The 19,770-nt window shown below is 36.5% G+C and overlaps 1 protein-coding gene across 2 annotated transcripts; it reads right to left on the reverse strand.

The window, feature by feature from the left end:
• Positions 1-185: 185 nt before the first annotated feature.
• fam20a (FAM20A golgi associated secretory pathway pseudokinase) lies at positions 186-18,184 on the reverse strand. Of its 2 annotated transcripts, none has more exons than XM_082152136.1 (11): positions 17,370-18,184; positions 11,325-11,518; positions 11,148-11,198; positions 9,108-9,186; positions 8,926-9,018; positions 5,566-5,681; positions 4,464-4,644; positions 3,925-4,034; positions 3,684-3,765; positions 2,822-2,881; positions 186-2,213 (listed from the first exon to the last, which is right to left on the reverse strand). In XM_082152136.1, exons 1-11 carry the CDS (start codon positions 17,516-17,518, stop codon positions 1,946-1,948), a joined length of 1,383 nt encoding a protein of 460 aa, XP_082008262.1. In that variant the 5' UTR covers positions 17,519-18,184; the 3' UTR covers positions 186-1,945. The 2 variants fall into 2 exon arrangements, with proteins under 2 accessions (XP_082008262.1, XP_082008261.1); XM_082152135.1 differs by lacking the exon at positions 17,370-18,184 and adding an exon at positions 15,231-16,420.
• Between the last annotated feature and the right edge of the window lie 1,586 nt (positions 18,185-19,770).

Here is a 19,770-nt window from a genome sequence, read left to right on the forward strand (position 1 = left end):
ATTCAGCTTTGATCACAGGAATAAATTATACTTTACTATATATTAAAAGAGCGAACACTTCTTTTAAGTTGTAATAATATTTCATCATATCACAGTTTTTACGGTGTTTCTGATCAAATAAATGAAGCCTTAATGAGCAGAAAAGACTTCTTTCAAAAACCTTAAAAATCTCACTGACCACAAACTATTGAACATTAGAGTTTAATGCACATTTTGGTAAACAAAGTATATCATCTGTGCACTTGATGCATTCAGAAGAACATTTGAATGCTGTGATATTAATATACACACTATTTACTGCAGGAATGTAATCATTATTATAATTATAGCTTCAAATGATAAAAAAAAGTGCCAGCTACTGCTTCAAGTTATTATTTTCAGTTCCCATCCAACAGATGGGCCTGAATCATTTATGAATTTTAAATTAACTTGATAATTCATGTACTAGCTTAGACAAGTCAGGGCTTCTGGAGTGCTAAAACCAGATCATGTTTTAATTTGATCATAATAGTGAATTGCGTAGAAAGGTTTTATAGGTGTCATGTAAAGCCTTCTGTCAGCTGGTCGTCAGGAGATGCACTGAATCAGAAAGTATGCAAATGTTTTGGCATTTTAATGAAGCGATGAATAATTATGACCGGGATCTGATTTAGTTTTTCAGATTTCATCCACCAGTTCAGTTCAGTTCACCAATGCATTTGATTTGCAATGTTTTTTATTTCACAGACCCAACATTTCTTTCTGCTAGCTGAGACACTAGCGCTGACGTGTTTAAGCCAGCAATATTGCAGAAGTGTGGCGAGCCACGAGCTCAGGAAGGGTTTCTCCACTGACTCCACACGCCGCTGCTGATGATGATGTGGCTGTCTGTGCTCAGACACACTAATGGCTGTGTGTGTAGAGGTGGACCGTTCGGGAACGGGTAATCAGAGGAGCTGTGCAGTTAAAGGACCGCATGAATGATGTGTTTGCTGAGGTCTTATCTTCATCATCCGTCTGGCTCGGGTGAGCTTCTCCAGAGTCTAACTAACCCCGTCTCACTACAACCAATCACAGGTGCTGTTAGGGAATAATACCACACAAACCCTTTCTAGCCAATCAATGTCATAAATATTACATTAAAAAGTCTGAATTATGAAATAACATTTTTTTTTAATAATCGTAATCAACAAATTGTGACATAAAAAGTCATAATTATGACAATAATTCTACTTTATAGAATTGATTTTGATTTCTTATTTTTCTTATTACTTTATCTAAATTTTTTTTTATCTCAATTTCAATGACTTTTGACTACCTCATAATTTTGACTAATATGATCATTTTGACTTTTAGACTTATAATTATGGCTTTTTATGTCATCATTTTGACTTTTTATTTTACTTATTAGGTGTTAATATAAGGGAGTTTTAGTAACAGACCTTTTTAGCCAATCAAAATTAATAAATATAAAATAAAAATGAATGAATGTGAGATTAAACCGTCATAATTCTGAGATAAAAAGTTGATATGAGATACCAAATCATAATCATGAGTCAAAATTATGACACTAAAGTCATGACAAAAATTCTACTTTATAGAATTGACAACTCATATTTCGACTTGTAAATGATCAATTTAATTCATATAAGTTAACTGACCTTAATTACATTTTTGACTATCTCTTTTATCTCAAAATGAAAAATGCCATTTCAACTTTTTGTCTCATGATTTTGATTTATGTGATCATTTTGACTGACATTATTTTGACTTTATGTCAGTTTTGACATAATTCTGACTTCTCATTTTCCTTAAAGGTGTTGATAGGGATCTTTCTTAAGTAATACCCCTCAGACCTTCTTCAGCCAATCAGAGAAGTGAATAATGTTCCTCCTGAAGTCTTCAGATCACTCAGTGCTGCAGTGGACTGCTGATACCTCCTCTAACCAGAGCTCTTCTCGTTCTGTCACCTCTTATTTCCCCCTCGGTGTCGTGTAGTTACTCCGGATGATTCCACAAAGTCTGTGATGACCACATGTGTTTCTCCCAGCTTCTTCACACACTTGCCCACTGTCCTGAGCACCTGTGCCAGCCGGCGGTCCAAGGCCTGCAGGTGCTCCTCACTCAAGACTGGCGTGAGAGGGTCTCGGGACAGGGATTCCCTCATTACGTCACTCAGACGGTACTCGGACTTTGCCAAAAGCTTCAGTCTGAACAGCGTAGAGCGCTTGATCCTGTAAGAGGTCATGGGTTTTGTGAATAAGAACATCTTTGTACATTTGTCTTAATAAAACGCTTCTTAAAGGTGCAGTGTGTAATTTTAGCGGCATTTAGTGGTGAGGTTGTGAATTGCACCCAATGACAGGAAGTGATGTCGTCCGTCGTCCGAGACAGCAGAGAGTAGCCAGTTAAGCAATGAGGTTTCTTTACAAAGATAAATTAAGAAATTAGGTTTACTTAATTATTCAGTAAAACAACATGTTATTGCGAATATTACTGTTACTTGTTCATCATTGTGTCAGTGTTTTATTCGCTGACTTTAGCTGTAGCTTCTTTGCACGAAGAACAACATAGTGACGAAACGCGTTTGTCCCTTTAGGGCCACTGTAGAAACATGTCAGCACAAGTGGTGTGTGTACTGTAGATAGAAATGGCTCTTTCTAAGATAATAAATATATAAAGGTTCATCATGTTAGGTCTTTATACACCACCGAAAACATAGTTATGTATAATGATATTGCATTTCTGTCAACAGATCATCCTAAATATTACACAATGCACCTTTAAATGGGCTTCAGAAAAATTTAAATATATCTTTTTTATATTTGAGAACAATCCTTACATGCAACATTGGGTCAGTGGTGCCAGAATGGACATCTCATCATGGGAATGCCGTCCAAATCTGCAGCACACAAGAAGAGGAAAAAACATCATGCTTTAGTCAGTCATAATTAGGGATAATCATTCTATATAAAGTCCAAATTATGAGATACAAAGTCATGACAGTCAAAATGATGATACAAGTTGGAAATTATGAGATACTAGGACATAATCATGAATGGTCATAATCATAAAAAAAAATAACTTTTTGTCAACGTCAAAATTTGGACCTATGCCAATTTTGATATTTTTTTCTATAATAATTATAAATTTTTATTTGATCATTTTAACTGTCAATTTCAAACTTTTTATCAAAAAGTTTAACATTTTTATTTCAAAATATTTTTTTTTTTACTTTATATCTAAATTGGCAATTTTTGTGTCATAACTTTAACTTGTGCAAATTTGGACTTTTATCTCATAATTAGTTCTTTGTCATAATTTTAAGGTTTTATGTGATGTGCACAATTTTTACCACACAATTTAGACTTTTTATGTCGTAATTATGATTTGCCAAAGCATTATATTGTCAGAAAAGGGCTTTAACAAGAAACTGCACTGATAATTCAGCAATGAAAAAGGCCACAGAATGCGTTTTTTTTATTTATTTTTTATTAAAAATGCGAGATTAAGGCAGTTCAGAGAAACACACACACACACACACACACACAAGGTCTTAAAGACGCATCTTTAAAAAGCTGATCAACTTCTGAGTTGAGCACTGCATATCTTTTGTAATGTAAAAGATGATGCAAAAGTGCAACGGTCAAATGCACAAAACCGTTGTGGTCTGTGAACGGCTTCAGAAGTGTATGAGCACAAACCCTCGGGCGTTGTCCAAGTGAAGAAGGAAACCATCATCTCCAAACTTGGTGAAGATTTCGTAGTGATGCCTGTCCATGTTTCCTACAACAGGAAGGACAATCATCATTACACAACTCTGGCTTTACAGATTTCCTTATGCTTACTTCATCAATCCAATCATTAACGCTACTTTCATTGTCAAGCATGAAATCATTTTTACAAGTTTTGACACCAAACAGATTCCGTCAACAGCTGACATGCCTGTGAGGAAGTCAAAAACGGCCATGTCGATGATGTTGAGCAGTCTGTTCCCAGAGTTGTAGGGATACAGCTTTTTGACGGTGTCGCAGTATGACGGATTGATCTCCCACCTGAGGAAGGAAGGAGGAGAGGACGGTGATTGCTTCAAGCTGTTGGAATCGTCTCAACATTTCTCAACTTTAGACTCTTTCGTGAGCATGACAAACATTTTTGTTTCTTAGCCATCAAGAGCTGGATTTCTCAAAGCCAAATAAGGACGTTCTAAAACAACAACGCTGATCAGATCAGAATACTGTTTTATTATCTTTATAAATCAAGTCCAAACACTTTAACACATTCCTGCTATCACTGTGCTCGATTCATCAGTTCAAGCTATTCCAAAGAGAATCATAATTCATAATCAAAACTGAAGAGAGATGCAGTGTCTGTGTCTGTGTGTGTGTGTGTGTGTGTGTGTGTGTGTGTGTGTGTGTGTGTGTGTGTGTGTGTGTGTGTGTGTGTGTGTGTGTGTGTGTGTGAGAGTGAGTGTGTGAGCGTACTCCTCTCTCCCGGTGAAGCTGTAGGAGCGGATCCAGGGGTTCGGGATGGAGATGCGCGGGGCGATGCTCAAACCGGGCAGATACGCAGACATGGATCCCTCCAGCAGATCCGGGTGTCCACACACTGCGTACTCCGACTTACACACGTATAAACACTTAGCGAAGAAACACGTGTTGTTGGCTGTCAAGGAAAAAGAAAAGCATTCACTCTGAGAGAAAACAAGTCTCTTCTGCTCTCCAAGGCATTCACTTAATCAAAATATATACAGTGATATTGTGAAATATTATTTAATGCAATTTAAAATAACTCTTTTCTATGTTTTTTTTGAAAATCATAATGGGATCATATTGAAAAATTTACAAATCAGATTTTAGCACTCCAGAAGCCCTGACTTGTCTAAGCTAGTACATGAATTACCAAGTTAATTTAAAATTCATAAATTATTCAGGCCCATCTGTTGGATGGGAACTGAAAATAATAACTTGAGGCAGTAGCTGGCACTTTTTTTTTATCATTTGAGGCTATAATAATAATAATGATTTCAGCAAATGCCATAACATGCAGGATGACTGGAATTACATTCCTGCAGTATATAGTGTATATTAATATGCACAGATGATATACTTCACAGATGAGTCTTTTCTGCTCATCAAGGCTGCATTTATTTGATCAAAAATACAGTAAAAACAGTAATATTGTAAAATATTATTACAATTTAAAAGAACTGTTCTCTCTTTGAATATATGATAAACTCTCATTTATTCCTGTGATCAAAGCTGAATTTTCAGCATCATTACTCCAGTCTTCAGTGTCACATGATCCTTCAGAAATCATTCTAATATGATGATTTGATGATCAAGAAACATTTATGATTATCATCATTGGAAAACAGTTTAACATTTTTGTGGAAACTGTGATTCGTTCTATTTTTGATAAATAGGAAGCTCAAAATTACAGCATTTATCTGAAATAGAAATCATTTGTAACATTATAAACATCTTCACAGTCACTTTTGATCAATTGAATGCATCCTTGCTGAATGAAAGCATTATTTCTTTTCTGTATATGATATGCAGTATTAGTTTGACGAGTTATGCCCACCTGGAGAGATGAAGAAAACACTGCGCAGTTCCTCGTTGTGGGTTATGTACAAGATTTCCCCCGTCACATTGACGAATCGCCCCGCCACAGGAGGAACCCTCCGGAAGTCCAGCACTCTGCACACGGTCCACACACACCTCAGTCAGCATTCATATCAACCTGATTCTTCACAAATGAAGTCTCTTTAAATCATTTTCGGGTCAATTTCAGTAAATCTCCTGAACGTTTGCTAATGGAATTTCTATCTTAAAGGGTTAGTTCACCCAAAAATGAAGATTCTGTCAGTAATTACTCTCCCTCATGTTGTTCCAGCCCTGTTAGACTTTCGATCATCTTTGCTACAGAAATGAAGATATTTCTGATGAAATCTGAGAGCTGTCTCACTCCTCCATAGGCTTCTATGTATATGATATCTGCCATCCCAGAAAAGTTAGTAAAGACATCGTTAAAATAGTCCAAGTGACTACAGTCGCTCAACCTTAAGTTTATCAAGCGACGAGAAAACAAAACAAAAATAACAACTTTATTCAACTATTAATTTTCTTCTGAGTGAGTTCACGTAGTGTAACAGCGCAGCGCTTCTGGGTTGTACGTCAGAACGGAGGCTCACTATTGGTCGACGCTGGTCATGTGTGTGGTGTGTGTGATGCTGGCCAATAGTGAGCCTCCGTTCTGATGTACAACCCAGAAGCGCTGCGCTGTTACACTACGTGAACTCACTCAGAAGAACACACAGAAGAAAATGTAAAGTAAAGAAAAAGCATTCTCGTCGCTTGATAAACTTAAGGTTGAGCCACTGTAGTCACTTGGACTATTTTAACGATGTCTTTACTAACTTTTCTGGGATGGCAGATATCGATCCCATAGCAGCCTATGGAGGAGTGAGACAGCTCTCAGATTTCATCAAAAATATCTTAATTTGTGTTCTGAAGATGAACGAAAGTCTTACAGGGCTGGAACAACATGAGGGAGAGTAATTACTGACAGAATCTTCATTTTTGGGTGAACTAACCCTTTAATTTGGAGTCTTGAAGGGATCAAATAAGATTGCTACATTAAATCAATAGAAATAATAAAACATGCTAATTATCCAATAGGATCTTATTTGACTCTTAGAGTATTTTTTAATTCATCCTTTTAGGATCATCTCCAAACTGCCATTAGCTTTCCTTCAGGATAATTTTGACTAGTCATGTTTCTTCAACTGAAGAGGTTTTCTGTAATTAAGCTCAGATGAGGAATAACCTGCAGGAAAACACCCTTTTCTCAAGTGTCTTTGCTGACAGTTCACCACTAATGACAGGGTGGAACTCCGAGGGAATTTTTCCTTGCCACTGTCGACTGGGGGTTTGTTCTTTGTAAAGCTGCTTTGAAAGTGATACGTACTGTGAAAAGCACTATACGAATAAACCCTGAAACATTCTGTCACTCGCAGTGAGAAAATGGATTCAACAATATTTTTTACAGTAGCTAACAATACAATAACAATATTAAAGGGGTGGTATAATGCCCTTTTCACAAGATGTAAAATAAGTCTCTGATGTCCCCAGAGTGTGTATGTGAAGTTTTAGCTCAAAATACCCCACAGATATTCTTATATAGCATGTACAAATTTTCACTTTTTGAGGGTGAGCAAAAACGCACCGTTTTTGTGTGAGTTCCTTTAAATGCAAATGAGCTGCTGCTCCCGGCACAGGGGGCGGAGCTTCAAGAGCTCATGTCCTTTTACCTCACACAAACATGCACTGGAAATGTCAATGTTTATGTTCAAACATTACAAACTTTTGAAAATCACGCAAAAAGACAATGGTCCACATAAATGGACAAAATCCCATGAAGCATTGCGAATGACAATCAAATTAAAACAGATAAATATAAAACTATCGACTTAAAGATGTTGACTGTGTATATAGAAACAACATATTTTACGCCTATTGCAAAACATGCAAAATATACAGTAGTTTGAGAGCATAGGGAGACTTTATTACGTCATAGGTATTGCTTCATGGGAGTGGGCGGAGCTAAAGAGGTCGTTTGGCGCGATTTGCTTGTTTTGATTCTCTGATTGGTGGAGATTTCTCTCTGAAGTTGTTCACCAGCAATTCAGCGGTTAAATATGATTGAACTAATGCAGACTGACGGCTTCAATGAAAGCCTATGCCATCAATTAACAACGTTGTAGCTCAGTAGGTCTGTCTTTAATGGTTGATAAGTTATCGTTTAAAATCAATTTCCCAATGGAGGAAATGAATGGAGTTTTACTTCCGGATCCCGACTTTTGCACTCGATTAGGTGAAGTGAAGTGGTCTGTATGGGATGTTGAAGTGTGAAGTGGTCTGTATGAATATTAAGCTGAATGGAGTATTTTAAGAGAAAAAAATTCTCACTTATTAATTATCAATAATGCTGCAAGTATATTTCTACGCATGAAAATTTTGTCCGATACCGATAATTCTTTATGTATGAGCCTGATTACAAAAACAAAAGTCTCACCATTAAAATCCATGTCCCAAGCACACAATTATAAGGATGTTCTTATTATAATTTTATGTAGCCTATATGACAGACTCGCGCTGCACGTTCTGCACTTTACAGTATTTTTCTTTTTGAAATTCCTATCATATTTCAAGCAATTCAAAACCATCATGGCAAACAGTGCACATCTGAAGTGTCTCATCTGAAGGAAATAAACGTATATTTATCGACTTTAAAATATCGGCCTAATTTTCTTATTGGGCCGATAACGATAACATTAAAAATGAACATATATCGGCTGATACCGATATGGTGGCCTATATTTCGGGCATCCCTATATATTTCTATGAAATTATCAGAAGCACTTATGTTACAGTCCTGTTCCCCATGTACTTATTATAGTTATTACAATAACTGGGTTATAACTAGGTACTAACCCTGAACCTAACCTTAACCCATGTAGTAACCTTATAATACCCACTACTTTCTTAGTAAGTGCACATACTGTAAAATAAAGTGCAACCCATTCGTCTATTGAAAGCCCAAAAATGCACGAATGAGTCTTTGTGTCTTTAATAAGATCTTTTCTGGTAAATGACATGTTTTAGTGAATGCCTTTGATGTGTGTTGCAGTCTGCTTTCGGGTTTCATCATCACATAATCGCCCACAATAGACCTCACAAAATATGCTGAGGTGAGACTAATCGTGCTGAACCTCATTGTCTCAACAGGCCTAAACAATGATGTATAGTATCCCAGTGCGGTGGTGCCTGAGGGACTTCATCTGTGTTTCCTCATATCAGATCCTTCACAGTATAACTCATTCCTGACAGTCTCTGTGTCTATGGTGTGGTGACTGTGATCATCTGTGCTGGAACGCCTCACCTGTCGAGGTGGAAAGCTGCAATCTCAGCGTTGTGTCTCTGAAAGTCCACAAAATAGAAGAAGTTCTCCGGCGTCTCTTCGTGCCGCTCCTGTCTGAAATCAACAAGGATCATTTCTATCAGTTACACTACTTTTAAACCAAAGGTGTAGAAATCTGGGAAATCTGAATAACAAAGTGTTACCTCATTGGTTTAAACATAGCTTTGCCAAAGTCTTGGAGTTTCAAGGCCAATTTCAGATGAAGACCGCTCGGTTTAACCACTGATTGGACAGTCAGAAAGAAAGAAAACGTTCATGTTTCCTTCTTAATATTAACGGAAACATATCTGTAATATTGAAAATATAAGTGCTGTCAAAATTAAAAAGAATAATTCTCTAAATATATGAACTTTTTTTGTAAGTTAACATTAATATTCAGTTATATTTTAACTAAAATAATAATATAGTATTTGTAAGTTATGTGTGTGTGCTGGTCTGGATGGGATGACCAAAAAACACCAATTTACACCTTTATTTAAAAGGTGAATTATTGTAGTAATATAGCCATTATTAATGATAATTCTTCTTGACATACAGTATAGTTTAATGTTTTATTGGGTTGTGGTGGAACATAAGATGAACGGTGTGGGGAAATTGTTGCAACACCTGACTCTGAGGAAATGACTCTTTTTGGACTGTGAGATCTTATTTTTGTTTTTGTTCCCCAGAGTCGACCTTTCAACTGTAATAGTTTAATTATAGAGGGATCTTTACATAAGCAGGGCTTGTGGTGTTCACTATGCGCTCCAGTGTTTCTTTTGCTTTGTCTGAGGTTGTGAGAAGCCGTGGCAGGCTGTCGGCAACACTAAACCGCACCGCTCAAACCTCTTTTAGCTCCTTTCCAGCTCAATCAAATCAATAGTTTACAGTTTAAAATAACACACACGTAATGAGCAAAACAGAAAAACAAGCCAAACAATAAAAAAAAAATGTAGTTGGACATTCATTTAGGCCAGAAAGTGGCAAAAGAGGAAACCTTCAAGAGAGAATAGCATGTGGTTGATGTGCATGAGCTCAGGGACAGTGCGGGATGTGTGGTTTTAAAGTCACCATGAAATCAAAATGGACAATTCTCGTAATCTTGAATCAGAATAACTTCCCCTCCCTCTTGCAGCATCTCTTCTCTTCTCTGATGACGAGGGCGGGGCAACCTGTCACTCACATGAGATCCACCAATAGCAAACCACAATCATCCAATCAATTCCCCACGGACAAAATCAAGCCCCGCCCACATTTGTTCTTGTTCCAGAAGTGTTTCACTCGGATATACGACACAATAGGGAAGAAAAAACGATAAAATGCAACTTCTGTTTAGTGGCCTTCTACTCTACACCACCAACTTACAGTAATATATATTGGTTTTACTCTTTAGCGTCCAAGCTACAGATTTCAAACTGGATGATAAAGATATTTAACTGTAAGCTACCTAATGTAATGCTAAATGTTATTTTAAAATACTGTAAAAATATGTTTTCACAATATTTCAAACAGTGATAGGTTATATTTTATTTAAAAAGACTATATAACAATTATTTATATATTATACTATATTGTTTTCTGTTATATTTAAATGTTGTTAAAGTTACACTATTGTTTAAAAATTTGGGATTGGTAAAATTTTCTAAGGTTTTTGAAAGAAGTCTCTTCTGCTTTCCAAGGCTGCATATTTGATAAGAAATACAGTAAAAAAAAAAGGTAATATTGTAATATTATTACAATTTAAAATAGCTGTTTTCTATGTGAATATACTGTAATTTATTCCTATGATCAAAGCTGAATTTTCAGCATCATTACTCCAGTCTTCAGAGTCACATGATCCTTCAGAAATTATGATTTGCTGCTCAAGAAACATTTCTCATTATTATCAATGTTGAAAACAGTTGTGCTGCTTCATATCTTTGGGGAAACTGATACTTCCCCCCCAGGATTCTTTGAGGAATAGAAAGTTCAAAGAACAGCATTTATTTGAAATATGTCTTTACTGTCACTCAATAAAAAAAATAAAAAAATCTTATTGACGCCATACTTTTGAACAGTAGTGTTTATCATAATTAAATGGTATCACCTTATAATTTACATTCCCAGAAGTTCTTACTCAGGAGAAACCATAATATTTATTTTTATTTTATTTTGTAAAAAATGTAATAATCTGGTAGAACAATAGTGTTAGAAAGCACATGTACCTTGGGAGCAGTCGCACGCACCCTTCAAAGCTTTCTCATCCTGAGTGAAATCTGTCAGACACAATGAAATACTGCACATCAGCTTCTCAGGATCAGATCATGCAAGCAAATTTGAAATGAAGTATTATATTAGCATATTCAGATTCATATGCTGGAGCTCTAGGGGGAAGAGAAAACCTGCACTGATGACGGTGGCCGTCTGCATGTCCCTCAGGAGTCTGTCCACGCTGCTGTCATCTCGCGCATACAGCGCATATCGATTGATCCCGAGGTGGAACTGCAGCCAACTGGCCTCCGGGTCAAAGGTCACGGGATGATCAGGTATAGTGATGTTTGAAGCTGCTGCCGCCTCGATGTAGAACTTTTTCAGTCTGTAGAACAGAACGAGAGCTTTCATTAAGCTATTTAACATTCAGATTCTGAAATCAACCCGAGACTCATTTTCTTGTACAAAAACCTGGAATGAAATGAGTAGAATTGGCACATGTGGTGAGCTCTCTTTTAAGTCATCAGCGGGTATTGTTAGCTCTTAAAATTATGATTCCCTTGGCGTACACAAGTCTGCACATGTAGGAACCTTTAAGATGTAAAAACAGCACAGCTTCAGCAATCTGCCAACAGCATTTTTTGGCTCCCACAGAATGAGACTTTTTGGATTATTTCTTTAGAACTGAACTAGATGTATATACACACAGTAGTGGTCAGAAGTGATGAAAAAAAGTTCAATTACACCATCAAAACATGAGGAAAATATTTTATATTTTTTAAATATGAGGGACGAACAAAACATAACAAAACAAGTCTGTAATATAGTTGTTGTTTTTTCGGCATTGGTGGAATTTTCCGTCATTTATGACACAATGCTTCTCTATGGAGGCTTGTTTCTATCACTGAATAAAACTGGTCACAGGTAATTGTGACTTTTTATCTCACAATTCTGACTTTTTTTCTCACACTTGCGAGGTATAAAGTCACAATTGCGAGTTACAAAATCACAATTGCGAGGTATAAAGTCACAATTGCGAGGTATAGTCACAATTGCGAGTTACAAAATCAGAATTCCAAGATATAAAATCAGAATTGCGATGTATAAAATCAGAATTGCGAGATATAAAGTCACAATTGCGAGATATAAAGTCACAATTGCGAGATATAAAGTCACAATTGCGAGGTATAGTCACAATTGCGAGTTACAAAATCAGAATTCCAAGATATAAAATCAGAATTGCGATGTATAAAATCAGAATTGCGAGATATAAAGTCACAATTGCGAGGTATAGTCACAATTGCGAGTTACAAAATCAGAATTGCGAGATACAAAGTCACAATTGCGAGATATAAAATCAGAATTGCGAGATATAAAGTCACAATTGCAAAATACAAAATCACAATTGCGAGTTATAAAGTCACAATTGCGAGGTATAAAGTCACAATTGCGAGTTATAAAATCACAATTGCGAGGTATAAAGTCACAATTGCAAAATACAAAATCACAATTGCGAGTTATAAAGTCACAATTGCGAGGTATAAAATCAGAATTGCGAGATATAAAATCACAATTGCGAGGTATAAAGTCACAATTGCGAGTTATAAAATCACAATTGCGAGGTATAAAATCACAATTGCGAGTTATAAAATCACAATTGCGAGGTATAAAGTCACGATTGCGAGATATAAAATCACAATTGCGAGTTATAAAATCACAATTGCGAGGTATAAAATCACAATTGCGAGTTATAAAATCACAATTGCGAGTTATAAAGTCACGATTGCGAGTTATAAAATCACAATTGCGAAGTATAAAGTCACGATTGCGAGTTATAAAATCACAATTGCGAAGTATAAAGTCACAATTGCGAGGTATAAAATCAGAATTGCGAGATATAAAATTCAGAATTGCGAGATATAAAGTCACAATTGCAAAATACAAAATCACAATTGCGAGTTATAAAGTCACAATTGCGAGATATAAAATCAGAATTGCGAGTTATAAAATCACAATTGCGAGGTATAAAATCACAATTGCGAGGTATAAAATCACAATTGCGAGGTATAAAGTCACAATTGCGAGTTATAAAATCAGAATTGCAAGATATAAAGTCACAATTGCGAGATATAAAATCAGAATTGCAAGATATAAAGTCACAATTGCGAGTTATAAAATCACAATTGCGAGTTATAAAATCACAATTGCGAGGTATAAAGTCACAATTGCGAGTTATAAAATCAGAATTGCGAGTTATAAAATCAGAATTGCGAGTTATAAAATCACAATTGCGAGTTATAAAATCACAATTGCGAGATATAAAGTCACGATTCTGAGAAGTAAAGCCAGTCTTTTTTTTCCTCAGAACTGGATTTTATAGCTCGCAATTGTGACTTTATACCTTGTAATTCTGAATAAAAAGTCAGAACTGTGAGATAAAAAGTTGATTATCTTCTAAATTTTTTCATTCTGTGGTGGAAACAAGCTTTCTTTTTGCATGTTCAGATATTCATTCATCAAAATATTTTGGGGGGCTTTAAAGTTTTGCTGAAATGCTGGTGCTGGCTGGCAACTTTTTTAAATGTTGGCGGGGAAAGAGTTTGATCCACTTTGCATTCGATGTATAGCCTACAGTACCTTTGATCAAATTAATGCGTCATGCAATCGAGTTCCTGGCAGACACAACATCACCACGTTACAGATTATTGATCCTATTTGAAGCAAATATTTGCCGCTGGTCCTCATACAATTGTCACCATGACCTCTAGAAGCATCAGCTTGAATCAACATCACGAAGAAAAGAGAAATGAGTTGAAAGACAAATATAAACTACAGAACTGTTTACTGTGGCAGGGATCCAGCAGTGCTTTCATACAGAGTGCTCCCATTATGCCTCATCAATGCGTTTACGCGTATAAATAGGCCTATAAGGGGATGAACGCAAGAAAACGTTTCCCTCTCGAAGGTTCAGCAATCAGAGATTTCAACCACAACTTCTGAAACAACAAATCTTGCGTAGTGCGACCTGATTTAAGTGGGTGGTTTCTGGCGAACCTCTGATTATGTGGGAGACACTTGTGTTGAGCGTTGGTCTGCTGAACAGCATCACGGCCGGTGCAATGATGAGTGATTTGTCCACATCCCTGCCTTTAATACGCAGCGTATGACCTAAAAACAAGCCCGTACTAAACTCACTTCCATGGGGCAGCAAGAGGGAGTATTTGAGCTCTTATTTTGAGCTGTCGATTCTTTAGCAAGACTCAAGTTAAAAAAATATTGAATTAATAATTAATTAAAAAAAAAAATTTATATTGTAGGGTTGCTTTTTTAAAACACCAAGGCATAATATAATACTATTATATTGATTCATATAATCCTAATATTAATATTTACATATTGAAATAAATATATAATATTGCTTTATTTTAATTTTTTTTATCAAACACAATAATGCTATTATATTAATTAACATAATAATTAATATTTATTTAAATATTATAATTTTGCTTTATTTTAGTACATCGACAACAGCAACTACCTAAAATAAAAAAGGTACTTGTTTTGAAAAACATTTTATTTCAACTATACAGTATATAATTTTTTTTTTTTTTTTTACTATATAACATTGCTGACACTGCCAGTGCTTTTCTATGCGTCATATTGTTCAAAATCCCGTTTTAAATATTAATTTTTTTCTAGAATATCCAATATACTTTAGCTATAAACACACTAGCATAAATTCAGGCAAGGCTTGAACTTTGCTCTCAGGACAAGAGTGTTTTTATTAACGTCAGTTAGGTTAAAGTTGCCAATTGCTTTACATGGTTTGATTTTAAGTATTGCAAAAAAAAAAATGTGTATGTTACTTTGCTGTTTATGAATATTCTTCTTCTAAAATTCATCAATAAACAACAGGTTGCAACTGTGACAACTAATCCCATATAATCAATGCGTGTTGGAAATGTTCAACACTTTTTTTGTAGCCAAGACTTTAAAGTATGTGTCTGACTCAATGACTTAAAGTGTTCATTCAGTGGTCTGAGTGCGTTCCTGCTAGTAAACATGCCACATTATTTAACATGAAGACTGTTGAGTACCTCTCCCAGCGGCTCACTTTCCTCTTGTAGTAATTCCTGAGCTCCTCGCGCTGCAGGAGCAGTTCGTCGGGCCCCAGTTCTGGAAGACGGATGTTGTAGAGCGGATGACTGAACAGCCTCTCCAGCTTGGAGCTTCTCTCGGTGGAAACCGGCGTGAAATTCTGGCTCGTCATCATCCATGTTAAGGTTGTAGCACCGCTGTTGTCCAGGCTGCCATTGGTGACCCTGCACTCGCAGCTTTCTCTGGGCAGATGATACCAGTTTTTGAGTCTGGGAAGCAGGACAAAATGGATGTCAGCTGCCAAGAGGGTGACCAAAGTGACGGCCACCAGCAGCCGGTCCCTCCTCATGTCCCTTCCAGACCCAATCCGACTCCAGCAGGGATGAGATGTTCTCCTGGCTGGCTAAGTTGGGGAAAATAATCTCCAGGTCTTCATGGACAGATCTGACTCCTATGTTCCCCGCTTATTCCTTTCAGGAGAGCCTTGTTTTGCTCCTTGCACATCTGACCCAGACAGCGCAGTGCCCCAGTGAGTCAAGTTGCTTTGCTTTCTCTCTCTCTCTCTCTCTCTCTGCGTTTGCTGGAAGCGTGGAAGCTGTGTGCTTTCCTTGCCTTTGGGCGGCATTCCAGCTGCACCTTCCCACTTCCCATGTAGACACAGCCTCCGATCAAAAAACACACATGCAGATAAACACGCGCACACACACACACACACACACACACTGGAGAGACAGAGAGGGAGAGGCAGGGACTGAGTCGGAAAGCAGGTTTGAGTGCCAGCGCACATAAACTGAGCGTTTTTTAAGTCGAGAAATAAAAAGGCCTGGGTTTTTCCTCCGCCTCGAGCGTTAGCTGGTGAAATTTGCACGTTTCATTGAAACAGCACAACAAACTCCGCTGTGTGAGCTGGATGAGAAGACCGGGAGGTGTTTCCCAGACTGCCAACATCTGCCGTTTGTTTGGGTTTGCATGTGCACTTTGTGCATCAGCTGTAAAATGGAATTACGAGGTTCTGTGTAGTTTAAAAAAACATTCGCGTCTTTGGGATGAGAAGGGAAAAACACACACAACATCTGAAAACAACTGAAGGGATAAAGAATGAACAACCTCAAGCAAGTCTAGAAATAGATTTTGACTGGTTGAGGCTTTTCATTCTGTATCCGTTCGGTTGTTTTCTGAGGTTTTTTGTCTTTTTTCTTCTCAAAAAAATATTTAGTGCTAAATTTAAGATTTATGTAATTGAATTGCATATACAATTTCCATACATTTTGATTGCACAGTGTTAACTTAAACATAAACACTTATTTATCAGTCATACATGAATGAAACTGGCGAACTATTATTATTTACATTTATTTGATTCTATTTAAATAATAATATTTTCAAAATGCATTTATTCAAAATGCTTAGAACCAGCATAAATCTGTTCATATTGAAAACAATTAAATGTATTCAGTTAAAAAGTAAGAACACTGATCAAATATGCCAAGCTGTGAAACAAGCAATAATCAGTGAGTTAAAATGTATGAGATCGAAACAAATTGGATTTATAGATGATAAATATATAAAGCTGGTTATTGTGTATTTAAAACAGTTTATTAGTACTATTACAGAAATCTTACCCGTTTCATTTATGTATGACTGAACAAATATGCTTCACATAAGGTTTATTTATGTTAAAACAGATGAAAACTTTATATGAAATTTAAATACTTAAATCTTAAATGTAAATATTTTATTGGTTACACTTAATTTGAAGGTGTCTTTGTTACACTGTAATTATACATTTAAGTACTGAGTAATATTAAGTAACTACATGTACTTACTATAGGGTTTGGTTTAGGATTAGTTGCATGTAATTATGCACAATCTATAGTTATTACTATAGTAAATGCATGTAATATTATGTAACAATGACGCTGTAAAATAAACGGATACCCTTTATTTTAAGGTGTCCTTTTTAAGTATGGAGTAATATTAATCAACAACATGTACTTAAGGGTTAGGGTAGGGTCTAGTGTTAGTTATTTATACATAATTTACTGTTATTTCGATAATAACAACGTGTAACAAGGAAGGACACTGTAAAATAAAGCATTATCAAAAAAAGAAAAGAAAGAAAAACACACAGGTCTTACCCAACACTGAAGGGCTGGATGAGTCCAAAATCCATTGCTATTTTGAAATGCAGTCCATGTATTTTTGCAGCTGTTGTTAAAGAGGGAAATATGGATTTGGGTAACACCCCGTCCATTACTACTACGTGATGACCTCGATGTTGACCCATGTTTCTGGGTATTGCTTAAGTAATTTCATTAGCCGACTCCGTATTGTGACGTTCGGCATGTAGAGCTGTTGGGTTCAGTTTGAAAACACTCATATAGCACTTCATTTTTCTGCTTGATTTGAAGTTCCACTGATGCTTGAAGATTTATACGGTTGTTTTTTCATCCTCCAAAGCTTTGCACTTTTGTTTACTTGTACTCTTCGTTATCTGTCTTGGATTATTCATGCAGAGCAGCTCCAAAGCTTCCAGGAATTCTTTCAACGAAATTATATAACAGCATGTCAAAAGCTGGCTTTTGGGAAATCTTGGTGAGAAGTTGTGAGGAAAGTTTCCTAGTAAAAAAAAAACAAAAAAACAAAAAAAAGAGACAGAAATATTCATGCACACAGTATCCATGACCAGAGGAACTTTACACACTACATCATTTGTACTTACTTCTCATTTGTCTTCCTATATCAGACCAATGCATTCCTCATTAAAGGGAGTTTCTGCATTCCCAGACGAGAGCCTTAGCAGGCCGTCATGTTCCAGCGTCATGCTTTTTATTGAGAGAAATTTGTCCGGTTCATCTTGAATGGATAGATCGAGCAACTAATAAATCACGGCGCAGCGTTGTGCTCATGTTGAGGTGATGAACGATCTGCTGGCGGAGGATTGCGAAGCACTGATGATTGAGCTTGTGATATTTCACGAATTCAACGACTCATTATGTGTGACTTTATAGGATCTAGGGGGAACGATGTTTCAAAACGTCCTCTTATGGACCATAACAACAGTTTAAAATTTATTAAAACACCACAAATTATGAATTTTGTAGTTGACTGGAAAAGAGGAATGTTTTTTAAATGATTTGAGGAACCTGGCTGCCTGTGTTTGGGGTCATTTTTTGGATTTGAAAGGGTTTCATGGCCTAGAGTTTGTGTCCAGGGAAGCATATATTTTGGTTGGAGTGGTCACACGTCTCTTTCACCCGGTGTCTGACTGTGGACACATTCCTCTATGAGGTCTGGAGGGCAGCGACGGTCTAAATGTGCTTTCAGCGAGTACAATCGCAGGCTGCTAATTGGTACGTGTGGACATCCTAAGGCCACAGCGCTGGAGAAGCCCTGAATCCTCTGGGGAGGTTTCTAGGGCATTGCTACACTGTTGTAAATGAAACAGGTGGTCTATATGGTTTCTAAGGCATTTCTAAGGTGTTGTTTGTTGTTTTTAAGTCATTCCTACAGTTTGGGGCTCAACAGGTTTGTTGAAAACAATGTAAAAAATTCAGTTATTTTTTACTTTTATTAAAGGGAGAAAATGTCTGACGATCACACTGGTCAAGCTCAAGTATAACCTAATGATTCAGATCTGATATTTCATAGGAATATATAGGATATTTGTCTGCCCTGTTACATGACAAATTTACAGTGCAAAGTGTAAGGCTCGTTCACACCAACAACGATAACTATAACTATATTCATCCACACCAGTGGATGATATAGTTCTGTTTATTCTAAGCGCGTGCGTGTCTGTCACTTTAAATGCTCGAGCTCGTTACAGCAGGATTGATTCTGATTGGCTGACAGTGTTTTTATTTGTTTATCAGCAAATCATTCTAAAAGTGATTTCAACAATATCGTTTCTCTTGATCGTTATAGCTGTTGTGTGAACTCTGCAATTCTTTAATATTGAGAATGATTTTTGGAACTCTATCTTTTCTTTTAGGAGGAATTTTAATAGATTTATAAAATCAAAAAAAAAAAAAAAAAGCAGCATTTTCATCTCCAGTATAAACTGACACGACATGTTTTACGCTATTAGGAGAAAAAACATGGAAAGAAATGTCCTGTTGTTTATTATATTCATTTGCTTGGTCAGTGTCGTTATGGGTTTTGGCTCTTTTGCTGTTGTAGGCTGTAAATACCTTTGAAAGGGACTTTGGCGAAGAGATATGGACATTTAATGCGGTCAAGAAGACCTGACTGGAACTACTTTAGCCGTGCGTTTCCCTGAAAATAATTGCACACCTTAGAATGTTAGTCAACCAATCAGATTCAAGCATTCAACAACCCCCGTAGTATGAGAGAAATTTGCACAAATATGCACAAACCGAACAGGATGAGTTACTGTATGTGCCAAATTGAGTAAGGGTTTGTTCAAATCTCTAACCCTAAGTATGAGCAACAGTAACAGCGATGCTTGCCTTAATACATTTTTATTGCTAAAATTACAGTTTCATGTACAGTAAATGAAAGCTTCAAATGGCAACA

The sequence above is a fragment of the Leuciscus leuciscus genome, assembly GCF_965113295.1.
Source record: "Leuciscus leuciscus genome assembly, chromosome: 21".
Taxonomy (NCBI): Eukaryota; Metazoa; Chordata; class Actinopteri; order Cypriniformes; family Leuciscidae; genus Leuciscus; species Leuciscus leuciscus.